Below are 19,630 nucleotides of genomic sequence, written 5' to 3'. Positions count from 1 at the left end.
AAACCAGCCGAAACGCGGATGGAAAGCAAAAACCCCGAATGACCAAATGGAAATTGAGCGGGGAAAGAAACGTACCGTGGTAATGGGGGAAAAATGCACGGAAATCTGTGACAAAACGATCAACGTTGAAAGGCGCAACCCAACGGGGCTGGAGTGGGCAGAGGTTCTCGGGCTCGGGCGGGATGGGGGGGATGTCCATTTTTCCAACGTGGTGTGGAATTTATGTGCCATCAGTGTTTCGGGCATCTTTGATTTATTTCCGGCCGAATGGAGAATTTTCTTTTCCCTTTCCTGCTGTAGCGGTTTCGTTTGGTCCTGTAACTGGAGCTAGGCCAGCACAGTATGTACCACCATGGTCTGTCTCGCATTTTTCCTCTTTCTCTTGCGTCCGTAAATTTTACTAACAACAAGCTACTGGCGTTGTTTCTGTTCGTGTCGAGGTTTTTCGCTTTAATTAGATTGAAATTCGCTGGACATGCAAGCCAACCGAACTGACCATGCGAGATTTTGTATGTTTTGTTATGCGCTTTAAAAACAAAATAATTTAACCACATTGTGGAAAATCCTACACATGAGACAGTCCCATGGAAATAATTTTGGAACATTGCTTCAATCAACGGTTACGTGTGAACGACCTCATTAAAGAATTCATTGCTCCAGAAATCACCCAAAGGCCATCAGTTGTTTAACAACATCAAACAAACAAGTTGTTTGGGGCCGATAACTTTCACTGTTTTGCTAAACGGAACAAACACTTTACACTACATTAATCAAATAGTCGACAAGCAAAAAAAAAACAACTGTAAACCCTCGACACTAAGAAGTTAAAATAAAAAGACTTTGCCGCTACGTTGCCTTTTCACTTTTCTAAACCCATCGCCCAACCAGCACCAAACTGTCTACGTGAGAATCACGCTGACTGATAAGCCACCCACCGTTCCCCCCGCATATTTTCACACACACACACACGCTCGCCGATCGCCACAAATTAGTTCGCGGTTCTCTTATCACCATCCCACCATCCCAAACCATTTTCCCCCGCGAGCGAACGAACTCGAACCTATTGCCGTCACCCGAGCACGTCACCCATCGCATTTTGCCTTATCGAGAAGTGCTTCTATCTTTCATTTATTTTTTTTTTCTTTTTTTTCACCCAAACCCACCGTGGGTGATTCTGCACGAAAACAGAATCTAAGTGTGACACACGCAAAAAGAGAAAACGAAGTGAACAGAACCACCCCGAAAAAAATGAAGCCACAAAAACAACACGCGCACAGAGGCGATCTCACATACGCGCGCGAATAGATAAAGCACTTTCTGGTGGTTGCGGAGGTGGTGGGGAAAACCGTGCGGTGGGGAGGGGGGACACGATCAACCTGCATGAGATGCAGCTGCACAAGCTGATGCAGATAGTAGGCTAGGATCGGACGTCCCAAACCGTCCGTGGTGTGCGAGAGGTCACTCACCTGCGTTGCATCGGTGTAGGGCGTGCTGGAGTTCTTATCCACCATCTGGGAGCCGAAGACGGGCGGCGTCGCGAACTGCTGCTGCGCCCCCATCGTATCCATCTCGCTGTGCGACAACGGACTGATCACCTGATTGTGTTGCGGGATCATCACTGCGCCCCCAATCACCCGGCACCACCTCACTTCTTCTCCTGCACACTTGCACCGAACCGAGGACACTGGGCCGCGCTTTTCTCCGCCTCGCTCAACTTCCGCCTTGGCCGCGTTTTCCCTGCCTTGCAGCTCCTTCTTCAAACGGGGCGAACCGAAATCTAAACCTTTACGACACTTTCCTTCTTCTTCCAGAACCACTCCAGAAGAGGACGCTCAACTCACAGAGGATTCCCTTTTCGCCTAGCTTTCTTTCCTTAACACGCCGTAAGCACTTTCGCGGATGTACCTTTTTTTCTGTAATCAATGCTCGGAATGATGTTAGCGCATCTTTCGTATTATTTTTCCCCTTTGGGCACTGGCTTTTCTTTTGCTGCTGGTTGGCTTTTTTCCACCCTTCTTAATTGCACACGTTTTATCACTTCTATTTTTTTTTTCTTCTTCTTCTCGATTCTGAGCCACCTTCACACTCCTTGGCGCACACTAAGAACACTGGCCTCCATCGAATGAGTCGTTTTCATTTCTTCGCCCGAAGTTAATCTTCTTTTCATCACTCATTGATAATGCGACGTCACCTGAGCGTTTTTTCGCCGCTTCCGGGAGAATGAAACCAAGTTTTTTTTTCTTCTCTCCTCTTTTTTCTAGCTTCAAAAAATTCGTTGTTGCTAAAATTCAAAGAAAAAACAAACAAAACAAAAATTGATTACGATATTCATCAGCTTTAAATAACACACAAGCAGGAGATTGCGTAGCACAAGTCTGCGATACGATATCACCATTCTTATTTCATTCTTCATTCTTGCTTCCTGGTTTTCATCGTTTAATGCCCGCTAATGTCCGCAGTTCCTCAAACAAAAACTAAAAAAAATCTATCGAAAAATGTATCGATCGAAACCAGAACGCAGCTGAATTTGTTCTTCACTTGGAGTTTTTAACAGATTAACCAACACCACAATCGATCCGCTTCCGCAGATAGCAATGCCCAGCGCCATGCCTAACGTGCACTTCCTGTTACCGGAAGTTAGAAGCGCCGGTCTGTTTGCTGAAACCTCTATCGATAACAAACTTGGCTCCATCAGTGCACGCCACTTCCGCCCGGCTTAACATCAATCTCGTCTGCCTTCGCATCTGGGACCAGAAAGAAGTGCAGTTCTCAAAAATATATATACAACTTCAAAATTCTGGTTGCATTTTGAAATGTTTGTTGCATTCGACTTTTGTCTTATTTCCTGTTTGGGATGAAGTCGAAAAAAAAACACAACATAATCATGGAACCAAAAACAAAAAAAGGGAAAAAATCAAAATTTAGACATAAATTGCAATGCAGTTGTTGCACGTAAACTTCATGTCAAGTAACGTTGATGGTAGGATTCTTGGCAAAAATGTTTGTCACCACGTTTTTCAAAGAAACACCGCGAAAAAAAAAAATCAAAAAAAATTTTTCACTCTTGCTTGTTTCAATAAGTTTCATTTAAAAAATAAATTATTCGTGCGAATTGATCTAAATCCTGCCCAACATTATTGAACGAAAATCTTAGTCACTTTGAACACAGTCCTGGGCATCTTTAGAATTTTTTGTATATCACAATTCGCATTTTGCAAAACACTCAAAAAAAATCCACTTTTATCATTATACAACTTAAATTCACGTTCATCTGACAATCGTGAAGATTTTGGTTCAGTGTAATATTTTCTTCGGCACAAATTCACCAAGTCACCACAGCTTCAACAGGAAGAACCATGTTCTCCCAATCGAACCCATTCACATCGTAGTACACTGTGTGTTTCTTCCTGCGAAACCCGATGGTGTTCGTATCGTTGCAAGACTTGACCATTTTCTTCAATCAATATTCACCTTTAACACAAAAGTTGGCAACGTAACGCACGGAAATACACGAACGATAGAACTGTTTGTTGGACTTGTGTCACACTCGCGTCATTTTGTGATGGCTTCTGCTTGTGCACTGCGTTTGACGAAACGCAATCCGTTTCGTTGCTTCCGCCGTGTCCTTTTCTGCTATGCGTGCGCGAAGGATCCGAAACACCGGGACGGTTTTCCTTTGGCTGCTGCTGGTTGATGCTGCTGCTTCTACTTATAAAACCACTAGACGCAAAGAAAAACAAAAAACAACAGTGTTGTGTGTCCTACAGCCGACGATGCGACAGAGTTTGCGTTGCGAAAAATGGTCTTTGCTCTCTATGCCCGCGTAACAACGGCGCTCTACGATTTTCCGTCCGTTCCGCGGAAGCGTTGTTTTTAGACTGAACGCTCCTCCGATGTTTTCGAGCTGACTGTGTTGTCGGTCCGGTTTCTTCGTGCGCCGCTTCGGGCGTTTCGATGCCGAACGTTCGGCCGCTCGCTCGCTCACCCCCACAACGTGATACGATCATGCCGATGCGTTCACTCGCACACACTCGCGGTTTCACCGTTCCATCTCGCGAACGCGCGTCGCCGCGACGTCCACCCCCGCGCATCGTTCCGCGAATCACCAGCGACGGGCGATCAGCTGTCCCGTGCGACCGAAATGGCATACTTCTGGCTCCGTCGCACACCATCAACAAAACCCCGCCTCGGTGTGTGCGTGACGGCGATGCTGCGCACTAGTGATGTGCATCGTTGAGACTCTCGTAAGGAATCCCTCATATGCCTCTTCGGTGATTCAAGTCACTAATTGAATCACGATTGGGCAGTTTCGTGAATGTTTAAATTTCACCTGATGTAAAATATGGGAAAACAGTTTACTTACAACAACACTAACACGAGCGTGACTTTCAAAGCCATCATCTCGAAATTGGGAATGAATCAAGGGTTCACTCCTGTGGGTCACTAGATAAGACCATTGAGGGGCGAAATTGATTGCTACTATCAGCCGGTATCAGCGCAGTTAAACAAATCTTGCCCGGGTCGGTGACCGATTTGACGCAACAGTATTTGCGTGGTATAGATAGTAGAATCGATGTTATCCATTGATAAAATAAAGGCTTAAAACAGCGATTATAAGGAGTCAGATAAGATGAAAATAAAATTGAAGATTTATTTTAAATCGAATGATTGGAAAATACCATTCCAATATTTTCCATTGCTCTGAGAAGCAAAACATATAAAACAAAAACATAAACTGTTTGCTTTAATTTGTAAAAACAAACAAAAGTTTTCATCGTTCGATTTAAAAAATTAAATATTTGCAGACCGCAATACTTCGCGTTGATTTGCAAAAGGTACGTTGTTAGTGTGCGTAGTAAAAAGCTTACACATACCACCGTGCGCAATATGCACCGCGCAGTGCATAAACATGCCCCGTTTTCCATCCCCACCGCGTCCACAAACGAAACCAAAATGCATCCTGTGATGTAGTATTGGTGTGAGTTCTGTACTTGAACACAGAAGAGAATAATCGATCTCGAAGCGGTCCGTCCGCAAATGTCCCTTTCCACTGCCATGCCTCTCCAGTACACCACCCACAATCTTATGCTGTTGCTGATGCTTCCTTTTCTAACGTGGAAGCAGCATAGACGGTAGCATAATTTCATCCCCTTTTCGTGGTGTGCGTGTGCTGTACTCCGATTGGTAAATAAAAATACAAAACATATGATTTGTTGCTTGGTGTTGGTTTTCCTTTCCATCGTGTGGAGCAAGTGCAGCGGAGGGTTGGGACGGGTGGGATGCTTAGTTTTTCGTTCCCTCCTGCTGTTCCCTCCCTCCCCACCGTTCATCTTCTTCTTGGGTGAGTTTTCGTTTCGACCATTTCGGTGTTTTGTTTTGCTTATTACTCGTAACTGGTTTTCCACTCCTCTTCGCGCAACCATACCGTGCTCCCCGTCCCACCGCCACTGCTAGACCCGTCCTAAACCTGTTTTCAGTTCCGCAGCCCAGCACACTGCCAAGGTGCTGTACGCTCTTCTTTATTATTCATCTCTGTTCATCGTCGTCGGCGCTGTCTTGGATCGTCGTCATCGGTACACCGTTTCGATGATTTATTTTTACTACCACCATATTCGCGAATCCCACTGCCTCAAAAAAAAAAACACCGCGATAATTGTGGGGAGCAGTAAAAGAGAGACGAACACACCCGGGCCACACAACAAAACGGAAAATCATATGTGCCCGCAATTACACTCCCGATTACGGCCAATTAAGACCACTCGAAGTACGTCCGCGGTACGTAAAGTTTGGCGAAGTTTTGCTAGCCCGAAACATCATCGTTCCGGGAATGTGATTAGCGGCGATGGTGCGCGATTACGATTCGATTCACACTACTTAGCCTTACAGGTTGTTTGGTGTGTGGTCCGGACGAGACGGGCAGCGGAGAGGCTGGGTGAGGAGGAGCAACAAATGATCGCAAATTCGCTTTCAGGCAACAGATAAAAATGACCATGAAGCGATTATTTGTATCGGTTTGTTTGCATCTCGCACAAATTGATTCATTTACGCCAGTGATTCTCAACTGATTGCCAAATCCTGTTTATTTAATTCCATTTAAAGAATCCAACGTCCAACACATCAGCATACAACATAATTTGGCTGATTATTTATTAGTTAACAAAATGCATAAGTTGTCAAAATGAGATTAATTTTTGTTAGAGCATGGAAACGAATTTGTTTTAATCCGGAAAATGTAGAACACGTAACCGATGCATGAGAATCGCCGAATTACGTAGATTTACATCTCAAATATCAGCATAGAAAGGAAGAAAACGATAACTTAACGCTCCTTCCCCCTACGAAACAGGGAACGGAGGTAATGAAACAGAAATTGAACATTTTGCTTACCGTAATATAAATTTTTCTCGAAGAAACAGATGGAATAAGATGCAGATGGGATAGAAAATCCATGTTGCGCAAAATAATGCCTCCACCAAGAGCAGGTATTAACTGCGTAGCTACGGGAAGCATTATGATGAATCAACAATCAACCTTCTCCCATCTCTGTCTTGCCCGGTTCGGTAGAAACGTTCCACCACCAACACCAAACCATCAAAACGGAACGTTTTTATTGTACCGTTAAAGCCGTGTGCGTCTTTGCCATCCTTGCATCTTGCTCCGGGATGCAATTCGTCGCCACCAACACCACCAACCACCGAAGGTCCCTCGACTCACACCTGATTTATCCACCTTTACCTTTACCAACCCGAACCAGTTCCGGGGGGGACTGGCACTCCATTTACAACCAACACCAGACGCACTAGCACGTCTGAATGGGCAAAGCAATGGCGCAAACCGATGAGGGCCCTGAGAAGGAACAAGGATACGCGACGGCAGCAGACAATTGTGCCAAAGACGGGGAAAACGGAGGAAAAGCGATCCGAACGGTCGTAAGAACCGACGGGACCAGACAGCGAGGGTTTGAGGACTGCTCGGGAAAGCCATGCTGCAACCCTGCAAGCATAAAGTGATGTTATTATGTACACAGGTATTTACATAAACACACAGAAGATTGCTCGTTTCGAGCTGACCCCCATCCTTTCGGGCTACCCTTCCACATTCCCTCACGCCATGGAACGATTATGCTGCGCATAAAACGAAGCATAAGTAAACCTCATCTCTTCCCCGGGATTTGAAATTGTGCAAATGTGGGTGCGGATGTGGTTGTGCACCGTCTCAGTTTGGTTGTAAGTGAGACGCCACCGTCGGCGACAATCACGATGAAGATGATGATGATGATGATGATTTGGAAGATATGATCCTTTTTTATGTGCAAAGCTACGGTCTGGCAAGACAGGAAATAGCAATAGCAACAGATTTCTGCGCATAATTAAAGTACAATTTAATGCGATTTTACATGAACGAACGAAGCCGTTCGATGTTTTCGTTTATGTTAAAAATGAATCGGTAAATTATCGACCACAGTTTAGATTTACGGAGCTCTTGTAGAAAGTAAAAGAAATTAAATCATCGATTGATCATTCAGTTGAACATCATTTTCGAATACAATGAAACTGTTTTATATAGACTCACAAAATGTCCAATAACCATGAAATCATGAAGTGGAAATAAAGAAGTACTTTCGAAAGGCAAATTTTATAATATTTTTGTATCATCCACGAAACGTTACACTACTTCTTCTCATCTGATTTAAGCACCAAACGCTACGCACGATTTCTTCTCCCACATATCCAAATTAAACTCACCATACGCTTCCGTCTACGGTTTCTTTATCGGGGTGGAACACATTTTGGCACAAACTACCATCTTCCTTCCGCTCGACCGCGGCCAACCATCCTCCACGCGTCCAGCGTGAATCAATCTGCCGGAACCGGAGGAACGAAGACACCGGAGGATTAGAATCGTGTTTCAAATTTCAGCTCGATTAAGCTCACGTCCGGCGAGTGTCAATTGGCCGAAAGGGAAGTTTTTAAAGCAAGCAAGCAAGCAAGCAAGCAAGTAGCGAAACCTTGAAAATCCGCCCGAATCTCCGAAATCGATAAACGGCTGCACAAATGCGCACAAATCGCACCGCATTGTTTGGTGCACGTTCCCGGGGTTTTACAGTTTCGAAACACCCGGAATCCTTTCCGGATGTCCTCGGGGACGGGCAGCGCCGGTTGGAAGTGATAAGCGCTAGGTTTGGGTAACTTTCGTCGGTCGGAAGTTATTTGGTCCGTTCTGTGCCGTTTTCGGGCGTGTATATCTTGATAAACGTCAAGCGTCTGTGTTGTGCTACAAACTTATATCGGTCCAGTTTTTCAAGGTACAAAGTGGTAAACAATTTTCGCTCGTTGAAGATGGCACGTGTAAGATCGATAAATATTGGTTGGTAAAAATATTTAAAACTGTTTCCTTCAAATAACACAATACATATTTGTCGTATTTTAAATTTAAGACTTCGCGTAAAGCGTTTAAAACGGTACTATTAATGATCGTAGGAACATAATTAATTCCCACAAGTTTTTTCTCGAATCGAAGGCACACAGTTCGAGTTGGGAAATATTTTTCCACAAGCACCAGCGGTAGAAATGTGATGAAGTGAAAAATCTTTCAAATTACTTCCATACCTCCAGTGCATTACTCGTTACCTCATCCTGCACATGCACGAATATCACTACCCGTCAATGGCTGCAGACCACTTCTGGTTCGGGGCAATCGGGTGTACTTTCGGTGTCTGGTTTTGAGTGGTTTCAAATTTCCCTCAAACGTACCGAGGGGAGGAGGCAAAATAAAGGACTCTCACCGCGAACCACAAGGAATGGTTAAACATTTTTCGGCCTCAAGATCTTTTCCCTGTCGTGACGCTTGACGTGGAGTGATGGGAATGGAAATGGTTCAAGTGGTAGAAATGAAACAAAAAAGGAAAAAAAATCATAATAAATAGAAAAAAAAAGAATTTCCCAAATGTTGCATCGAGGAAGAATGTGTATAACGTATTTTTTAATTTGAAAGAAATCATCTTTTCTTTTCCACCTCAACCCAAAAGTAATGAAACCGAAGACATAAAGATTCGTGGGAGATTGTCCCGGGATGACTAAACCAACAAGACAGCCGATAGAAAAAAAAAACCACATAGCGCACCAGAGAAAGACGAAAATGAATATGGAATTAAAATATCAACGGTGTTATCGAGCGAAGATTATTAAGGTACGGTGGATGCCGACGATCCTAGGATCTTAAACGAAGCAAGGATAATTCTTCCATTACGCTTATGATTATGGCAGAACAAATATTACCGCTTTCCCATGCCACTGTTGACACTGATCTCGAAATGGGGACTTCGCAAAGAAACTGCCCTCGCTCCAGACAGTTGCGTCGAGAGTCACCCTTAAGGATTCAGGTATCCTTGGCAAATGGCTTTTATCCATCCACGACGTTGACAAAGGTACCGACCGCTTTCGGATGTAACTGTTGATTATGCTGACATCATCCGGATGGAGCCCGGAATGGAGCCGTAATGGTAATCATCTCTTTCTCTCTCTCCTCCTCCCTCCGGAATCGGACGGAGGACGATTATCTCGTCGGAAGTGGAGAAAAACACAAATGAGGCAAACAAAAAAGACCGAAAATAACCGTTTCGTCCGTAAGCAATGGAAGATTAATTCGTAAACAAACTACGCTGCAACCGCAAACCCGGAGAAAAAGAAGACATTTTGGCAATCTTGAGGCACTTTTACTTCCCATCACCCTGTTATCCTCCCCCAAAAACTGATGGACAAACCGAACGACCGACTTTTCCATCGCCTCCACTCGCACAAGGACGCAAACACGCCTCCAGCCGGCCATCGGAGGGAAGGGCGATAAACTGCGTCCACCGGCGGTAAAGTGAGGATGAGCCACTTGATGGATGGGGTCATTTCGAGCTATTTGGAGGCCGGACTCTCGAACCACCCTTTCGGTAGCCACCATATTCCGCTATACCTCGCCCATTCCCGGCTCGCGGGAGAAGTGTACCATAAATTGTGGAATGTGTTTCATAAATTTGTCTCTTAAGCCCACACACACACACACAAACACTCATTCGGTTTCGGTGTGTGTTTCGTTCCGTTTGACCATTTTCCCAGTGGATTCGAACGCCGTTTTGGCGATGGCTGTGGCTGTGGTGATATTGGCCAACCAACTATTTACAATCGATTCGTTTTCCGTGCCGTGAGTTCTGGTGGTTAAATTGGGCTAACGAGAGGCATATAGGGTTTGCTATCCGAACATTCCATTGCGACCGTGGCAAAATGTTCCGAATTGTTGATAGTGTATTTTTGTTTTTTTTTAGTCTATACGCTCCGAATTTTCATAGGTTAGTGTTGCTAAAAATTGAATCCACTTTTGAAATGCCAAAAATCAAATTATTTTCAATCCCATATTTCATGTAGCAAATCATCTTAGCGAAGTTTCGTCAAAGAGTTATTTTCCACGAGTAGTATTTTCTATAAACAAAATTGACGTGTAGTTTAATTTTTACTTTTTGATCTAATAATTATTTAATCTTTCAAAAACCGGATACATTCTTTTAGTTAAACATTTTGAAAATTAAAAAGTAAGTGTATTATAACTATGTAAACATATCTGTGTGCAGACCATTACTTTTGCTAACCATTACTTTTGCGGACATGCGGGCACTATCATCTAACGAACCAGAGAATTCTCCTTGTCTGTCAATATTTTATATTTTAACTTCAAAAACACGAAAATCTGACATTTGGTGGCCGTTTCTCAAAAAAATTCCAATTCAGATAATTCTATTGCATCATTCCCACAAATCCATATTCTTCATTTTCTTTCATTCAAAAGTAAATTCTCAAATTCACGCATTTGATAAGACAAGCAACTTTTTTGAGAAATAATAAAAATGCCATTGTATCTGGGCATTCTTCTGGCCAAAAATCTTCGTAACAAGTTTAATGCCGTTTTAAATGTTTTCCATGAAGTAAAAGATGAATTTCTTGGCATAATTGGTAATTTCATTATTTTCTACAGCTTCCTTCTTGGTCAGGTTCATTTTGAATTCCGTCTCCACTTAGAGTCCAGTTGAATAAAACCATTCTTCACGTACACTTGGAATAGTACGGTTTACTGCCTGACTTCAAATACGGGAAATAAGCGTTTATAGTAAAGATTTCCTTAAATTTATTTGTCGATATTACATCTTTTTCTGTTCTAAGGTTCATGATCAGGCAAAATTAAAACCCACAGTAAAACTAACCGCAAAAGACTGAGTTTGCATTAAAGCATAGATTTGGCATTTGTAAGACGTGTTGGTTTGGTTTCTCCTTCTGTTCAAACAGGAATTATAAACTCTATTGTATATATCAAATCGACATATCCAAAAGGGCTACCATCTACACTTTTCTATGATTCCTGTTTTGTTCGTTCTAAGAAAAAAAAACTGCATTAGCTAAAGCGAAATGCTAAATCTCACCATAATGATACCCAATGAATGTGGTACAATTGTGGTGGAGAATGAATCGGAGCGATATCACGACCCTAAGTAGGTAGGTGTACCGCACACATAACCACCCATTACGGGCACATCGAGGTACACGAGCACCCCGAGAGCAGCCCAAGAAGCGGGAGCGGTCAACATTGTACGGTTAGCCGCGGGATCATCGCCGAGATGGCGTACTGGTGGCTGCCACCATTTGGCCGCCATGCATACTCACATCTGCTGACCGTTCCATGTTCGGTTTTCCTTTTTTTTCCCTACTGTTTTGGATTTGCTTTTTTTATTTTTTATTTTCCTTCCGCGCGTCGCCCGAAGGCCACGTGTGAATGTACCAGTTTATGCTATCTCATGCAAAGCAGCGATCTCCCACTGGCCAGCGTGGTGGTGGAGGCAGAGCGAGGCAACGAAAAATAAAATGAAGGCACACCATAATGAAGACCATGTCCATGTGGCTTGGGCCCTTCGGATGGGTGAGTGGCGCGGGAAAGAGCGTAGATAATGCCTGTTCCGGGATCGTGCGTCGTATCCAATCCATTTGGCCACGCGTTGATGCCGTGCGCGTGCGGTGTGCAGGGTGGACCGTATGTGCTGCCTGTTGCGATGGGTCCTCCCTGCAGTGCCCCCACCCCCCCGTCCTCCCTCCTATTGAACGGCAGTCGGACAAGGTGTTGTTGTGAAATGGATCACTAGTAGCAGAGTTTTTCTATTTCTCCTTTCAATCGCAAGCGACCAGCTCGTGAACACGTGTAAGTTTTCCTTGATTTTCGCCGAAAGACGTTTTTGTACAAAATAAATTTTCCTCTAAAGTGATTTGTTTTCTAAATGAAATTGTAAAATTCTTCACAACCCATCATGGTGTTATTGGAAATAATTAAGTATTATTTAGCTTGAAAAATCTGTCCGTCTGACTCCAACAATTTACTCTAAACTTGGGATTAGCCGCAGCTTAAATTATTACAGTCATCGAAAAGCAATTGCTACAGCAAACCCCTAAACGAGAGATAAACTCCCCGCGCCATCCGTTTTCTTCTTCCAAACCCACAAGGGCGGTAAAAGTGCCAAGTGCTGGGAACCGGGGCAACCCTGCGTGGAAGAGACAGGCCCGAGATGGATCCCGAGCCGACCGACCGCTTATGTCGGTTTCATGCTGCACGCGGGGGGTTCCATGCCGCATGCAAATTATTAGTTTTGATAATCGTTCATTTCTTTGAATTCGCTAATTGACACAGCATCGTTACGGCGCACCATTGGAAGCTACCCGCCGCGAATGAGGCAGGGGGTGGGAGAAAGTGAGGTGAAGTGAAAACGAGAGAAAGAAGAAACAAACGATTTGAAGTAAGGAAACTGACCGTCCAAGACGCGATAAGGCTGCGTGTCCGCGATGGGGGAAAGCAGTGCCAAGAACTGGAAACCATCGGATGACTGTAAGTATAACGAACCTTCTTTTGCCGGTCGTTGGTGGGAAATTGTCGTCTTGATGCCAACGGCACAACGAACCGTTCGACATCAGCCGGACCAGCTGACCATCGCCGTTGAAGAAGATTGAAGGACAACTATAGGAAGAACACCAGAAGTGGCGGCGTAGACTGATAAACAAAAAAAGTTGTGCAATAGTAGATAAGCCCGCAGTTGACTTGGTGAGTCATTTTTTACAGTATTGGGAAAACTTTAGTTGTACTGGAAAAAACACATGGTAAATAATAGCATGAGGTACTTAGTTAAAACAATATATTTTCAAGCAAACTGATATTTCTGAAATATGTTTCTTATAATGGCGTTTGGCATGACGTTAATGTACATATTTTTTCAAGACAATAAAAAAAGAACATTGTGTTCAGAATACAATTCCAAAAGTAAAGTTTTGAAAGAACACTCAAAACTGAGTATTGGAAAACCCTCATTTTCAGCAGAAGTTGTCCATTGCTTTAGACAAGACATTGTAAAATAAACAAAATGGAAGAAGGGGTTTTAATTGAAAATTAATCTCAAAACAAGATAAAACTAGTAATTTTATAAAAAGGAATTCACTATGGTTCTTTCTACCGAGTCGATTTTTTATGCCAAGGCCGCTCGAAGATCGAAGCTGCGCTGTGATAAATTGGTAAAATCTGACGAATATGTTTTCCTTTTGATTTCACGGTATTACGATTGAAATAAAAATCAAATCACATTAAGAAGCCCGAACAATCCAGGAAAACTCAAAATATGTTGTTTTTACATTCAAATATATGTGAAACGAATGATTATTTTAATAAAAGTGTCCGTCAACGGACGAAAAACATTTAAATATCAGGTTTTGACAGAAGCTTCGACCCGCCTACTGAAACAAGATTTTCGATTTCACTCGACAAACGTTCATGACTTTTAAGTTATTTATGTTTCAGTTTTTGAAAACAAATACATTCATTCGAACGAGAACGAAGAAGTTTTCAGCTCGTTTCTCGACCTGTTCAATATTTACCCATATTTTGTGTTCCATTTCGGCAAACCATATCGGGAAAATTTGTGTTCTAAAGCGTCTGCAGCGGAGGTAAGTTTTAAAGCAAAAACAAAAAAAAGATTGCTCATAAACATCACCATCAGCCACTCTTATCATGCGCACGTTTGTCCCAGTTCCTGATCGCTGGCTGCATGTGCTTAGGTGTGCAGTTTTGCGTCCCCGACGACTCCCCGTTGTGGATGAGTAATACTTTTTACATTGTCGTAGTCGCTCCGGCCACGATTCTGCTGACGGGCGGTTAAAATGGAACATCTGATGATGACCAAGCGATCGTCGTTGTCGCTGGAGTCTCACCAAGCGTCGCCAGCGTTCCGAGCACCCGGAGCGAATTCGGGAGCGGCGTGTGGAAACGCAGCGTCCGAACCTGAACTGAAAACATGTTTCCAAAACACACGAAAAAAAAAGTCCATGTTCACGTCCCTTCCCCGAACTTGACCGTCATCGCGCAACCGAGGAAAAACAAGCACGAGGAATCCACGGGGCCAAGCAGCACGTGTGTCCGTCGGTTTTCCACGTGCAGCGTTTGCAGCCAGCCAACTACTTTGTTTTTGCTTCTTCTTGCGAGTCTTGTGTGTTTCATTGCAAAAAAAGGAACTAGATTATTTATTTAAGCGTAATTAATGTCATTAGCATCGCCATAGTCTGTTTCAGCAGGGAAACGCGAGACTCTAAAAACAAGCCAATTGCGACGAAAGCTCACTGGTCACCGGGACACGAAACGAAGACCCAATCGAATGGTGCCCTGGAATGCGTGACATTCCGCTGGTAAATGAGACCGAGTGTCTCTAGAAGCCCAAAATGCGCGTGTTTAATTGTTATTTAAATTCCTTCCCTTCCAGCAACCGCCACAAGCCGCAGGCTCCGATTTGTGTGGCTCTGATGGAAAGTCGGGCAGATCGGTAAACATTCGACACGGTCACGGAAACTCTCGACGGATTGCTACGAGATGCCCTTGAGAAAGAACCATGTAGAACTGGCACGAACTGTACGCCCAACGTATATGATATGCTTGAGAAGGTGATCTGTTTTTCAAACCAGACTGGAACGCATTGTCTGCTGACGCCTTGGAAAGGAATTGGTGTTGGAACGTATTTATTGGGAGGATGGAAACTTTACGCTGGAAACGCTTTCCTTTTGAAGCAACTCATTTATATGTAGTCAGGAATCAGAGTTAGTTAGATATTTGACCTAAAAGTTTTTTTTTTTCATTTTCAATACCAATTTTAAAAATTCGAGTTCTAATGAGTTTCAAGGAGAACAAAACTTGAATTATTTCTTAGCTCTCGAGGTCATAAATTTTCATAAGCAATCCATGGCATCGCGTTCTTCATGTGACATAAGTGGATGAGCCGTCGTGAGCTGAAGGTTCTAGGGTCATATTACAGCTATTTTCCAGCGACCCGAGAATGTCACGCAGTGAATCATACGTGGATCGTGATGACAAGACCTCACGCGTCAGCCGTGGCCGTTGTTGGAACTCATTAAGCGATCAAATGTCGCACACCAAGGTACTTGACCTGGATTGGACGTCGGATTGAAGGGTTTGATGTAAACCAGAGGCTTTGTTAGCGTAGGCTCAGCGTGATAAAATCTTAGGTACTTTGTGTCGGTTCCAAATTCGGAGAAATGTTCGGTGCAATTAGGGGTTTTTTTCTGAATCGAAGCAGCTTGTGATGCGTTCACCGAATCGCGGCGAACCGGTACGGAAAACGACCACGCTGACTAAGCGCGCATTATTCAATCGACCGACATCTTTCCATCTGTCCACCGGCGCGCGTGTTATCGGTGCGGTAGCATCTGGGGAAAATTTGCACATCCCACGATAATTCCCACGTGTTCCCAAGGGAGGAAGGTATGAATAAACAAAACAAAAATCCACCCCGCTCGTCCGTGCCACTCCTGTCCCTTGTTCCACACACTCTTCGGCTCACGTTGACCGGCCACGTCAGCACGCAGGCTAACTGTCCGCGAATGCATTTGAAGTGCATTTCACCGTGGCGCGCGGCAGTGTGTTGATAACCGCGAGGCTTCTGAGAAAATCATTAACCAGTTAAAAAGTGTAATTTGCCCCAACCGGGACAACGATGTGGGCTGGGGAGCTACGATATGGCGACAACAAGCGGCACCACCCGGCCCGGCCAGGAGTGGTAGCGAATGCTGCCCGGGGACAAGTACAGCATTAGATTCCCGGTTCCCCATTGCATGCGGTTGTCTGGTGGTGGTGTTGTGCCTTTTTTTCTCGCTCCTCATTTTACTCCTCTTGCGAGATTATCATCTCGAAATTTGCGCACCATTTGCCGGTTTCGTGTCGTGTCGTGATCGTCGAGGTCGCCGACAACTTTGGCCGCGTAAGTGAACTCATCAATCATCCAGCCCGGTTATGGTGGGGGGGGGGGGGGGGGGGGGAGGACGAGACCTGTCAAGTGAGCATCGCACTGAAGCTGGTGACTGTTTTATTTCAATGTCACTGATGAGACGCAGTCCTCGATGCTTCGCAGACTTTCGGGCTGCATGTGGGAAGGAAGATTGTATATTTTCATTTTTATATCAAAACAAGAAACGTTTGAGCTCCATTGAAAATTACTCAATATGTAATGAATAATAAAATGAATAGCAAAAATACTTTTTTAACGCCATGTAAAGATTTATGGCACAGCATCCTCATAAACGTCAATTCGCGTTAAATTGTAATTTTTTTCAAAGAATCTTTAGAAATGATGATTACCACGAAAAACAGTACATTGAAATCATCCGATCCAATATGATTCTACATACCAATCTACACCACTAAATAGTTGCAGACAATTTCAATAATAGTGAAATAGCTTTCATTAAATTTTCTATAAAAAAAGATTTTCTTTCAAAGTACCACTTTTGTCACGATTCACTACTTTTCAGTTTGATTCAAAATGACGAAATTAAATGTATTTCAAATTGTGCATTTTCTTTTTGTTTCTCAAAGGTTATTTGCAGTATGTATATGTATATTTTATTACAAAATTTTATAGCTAAGAAGAGAAGATAAACACTAAGTATTACGATTGAATAATATGGATTGATGATGTTACAAGCAAGAAAAAAACAGCGTCTCAACATAATTTAACAGGATTGTTTCAGATCGATCACAGCATGCAAACACATCTCATCGAGAGCCTCATTAAAAGACAATAACATCGCTTAAGTGATAACACCCACTGCCGTCCCACAGCTGGCTGGATGAGCCGATCAGTTCCTTATTATGCTTTGAGAAGAGAAAAAAAAAAAGATAACACCCGTCTAGCTAGGGGGCTAGCTGCTGTAAAAACATGCAAACTCTACCATAACAACTATAAATTAGTAGCGTAAACATAACAATTAAAATTCACAAACCGTGGGCAGCATTATCGCAACTTGACGCGCGGCTCATTCCGCGATTGGCCGTCGGGCGCTCTCGTGTGTCTCGGCTTCTTCGCGCAGTTTCTGGAGAGAAATGCAGATAAGCAGACACAAGTGGGGCGTTAAATGATCGCGAATGAATGAGTCTTCGCTGACCGGATTTCTTGGAAACAGAAGTTTTCTTCCATGATGTGTGTTTCCCACTTTTTTTCATTCTGTTGCTTGCCATCTTGAGCTTCGTCTAGAACGGCGGCTGTATCGAAATGCGGCACGATTGCGGTAAGTGGCATATCGGTGGCAATGGTGTCGATGCGGCCGGCCGATGCGCGTTGCATAATAAACGATGAGCCTCAAACGTATTACACTCAAAACGCCCGAGGCACTTCCTCCTATCGTTGGATGCCGACGTTACCCCCTTTTTTCGGTTGATGCGCAAATGCCTGCGCCGGGCTGAATGCAATGTGCAACAGCGATGATGCACATTCTGCGTTGGTGTGGTGCGTGGCGTAGCTACCGGTAACCTTTAGCCCTTGGAGTGCAGCCGGGAGAGAAACGTGAATTGGATCAGCAAGCAGCATGTGAGAAGGCTTTTCCTGTTCTCGTGTCCTGGTGGCAAAGTGTCTGACCCATTTCCGTCAGAGGAGATGATTACACTCGCGCGGAGAGTTGACCGTTTTTCAATGCAATTGCTAATCCAGCTCATCGCCGGGAAAACCACCCCCATGCTTATGATTTGTATCGTTTGTTTTAATTTTCTTTCGCATTTGCTCCACAAAGTACATCGGTGTGCGTGTGCGTGTATGCACCCGCGGAAATGCCGGCTTTCGTGGCCTCGGCCATTCCGAAATACCATTCCGATGAGCCATCGTTCCCCTCAGGTGAGGTGGAAAAATGCATCATGGCCAATTAACCGCCCGAAAGGCTTCGAAAGGGCGCGGGACCGATGGACGGGAAGGAAAGCGTGAATGTAAATGTGCTAAAACATTCTTCCCATTCGGACGCCCGGGTCCGACGCGTTTGCACTGAGCACGGAGGGAAATTTCCCTTCGCGGCGCACAACATGATATGAATCATTTGCATTACGTAGGGCAGAGGCAGCAGATGCAGTTGGAGTAAGGGAGGCAAAAAGTGGTGGTGGGCTTACTGGAACTATGTAACAACCGAGAACAAATAAGACCATGTTTTACTATGTTTGTTTTTCAGCGAAATCGGTTATGTTGAGAGCGTTGAATACATGTGTAGTAAATGTGCATTAATTAAAGCAAACTAGTTTCTGAATCCATTGATTTCAACCAAATTTATAAGTAGAAACAAAAAGTTAGTCAAAAAAATTAGTCTTCCTACAAAACAATCGAGCGTCTTGTAATATACCGTAAAAAAGCTGATATTTCATCTACTTGTTACATATTTAAACTTTAACGGTTGATTTGAAATCTTCTTTCAATTTATTTTAGGCTTATTTGCTTTTTGCATTAGTATTTCTCTTGATTTTCTATTGTTCTTGTCTTTTTCTCTACTTCGAAGCTTTATTGGTTTATTTTTCACATTTTTCCCCGTTGGTTTTTTTCCTATTCGCTTCGACTTATAAGAGAGTAAAATTATTTAATTTAAAATCAAAAGTATTACTGGAAAGAATATTCCTCAAATCGAAATAAATATTTGAAAATGATTATCCCATCCTGACTTATACGTCTTCCTTATCGGTTGTATAACCGTGTAAACAACAGGCACTGGCCTGAGTTCGTTTAATGCATCGAAGCCGATGGGATGAAACTTGAAGCGATTTAATCATGGGGAGCTTATCATAATCAAATTCCTTCCGATCGATCCACAGCCAATGCTGCTCTGCAACATTGTTGTGCACAATTTTTGTACATCGTCATTTAAGTTCCCTTTCCATTGGCCAATCCCTTGAAGTGCCTTATCTGACAGACACGGATGTTTTTTTTTTCAGAAGCGCGAAGAAGAGAAGAAAAACATACATCTGAACCACATTTCACTTTCTACGTCTAGCAGCGGAATTGTGCACCGGCCCCGTCACGTTTTTGTGAAATGTCGGCACGCTGATGTTTGTCCCTGTATGTTTGTGTGTGTTTGTGCCCTGGTGTTTGGATGGCGATGAGTGCGCCGGGTGCGTCTAAGTCGGTGGATTTTGTCGTTTTGCGCGCTATCAGCACGTTTCGAATGATAGATAGTTTTATTTTGCTTTCCCATGAATTGCCCCCGGTCGGGAAAATCTGGGGACCGGCAACGGTGGTGCAGCTCGAGTGGCG

The 19,630-nt window shown here is 43.7% G+C and overlaps 1 protein-coding gene across 1 annotated transcript in view; it reads right to left on the bottom strand.

Moving 5' to 3' along the window:
• LOC131294141 (putative mediator of RNA polymerase II transcription subunit 26) overlaps nucleotides 1-1,616 on the bottom strand; it is a 105,872-nt gene extending 104,256 nt beyond the window's left edge. The window contains exon 1 of the mRNA XM_058322186.1: nucleotides 1,467-1,616. Coding sequence (XP_058178169.1) covers nucleotides 1,467-1,616 — 150 coding nt within the window. The remainder of the gene's footprint in view (nucleotides 1-1,466) is intronic.
• Nucleotides 1,617-19,630: the final 18,014 nt, after the last annotated feature.

The sequence above is a fragment of the Anopheles ziemanni genome, chromosome 2, assembly GCF_943734765.1.
Source record: "Anopheles ziemanni chromosome 2, idAnoZiCoDA_A2_x.2, whole genome shotgun sequence".
NCBI classification, from domain to species: domain Eukaryota; kingdom Metazoa; phylum Arthropoda; class Insecta; order Diptera; family Culicidae; genus Anopheles; species Anopheles ziemanni.
The sequence above is the reverse complement of the archived record's forward strand: the minus strand, read 5'-3'. Positions and strand labels throughout refer to the sequence as shown.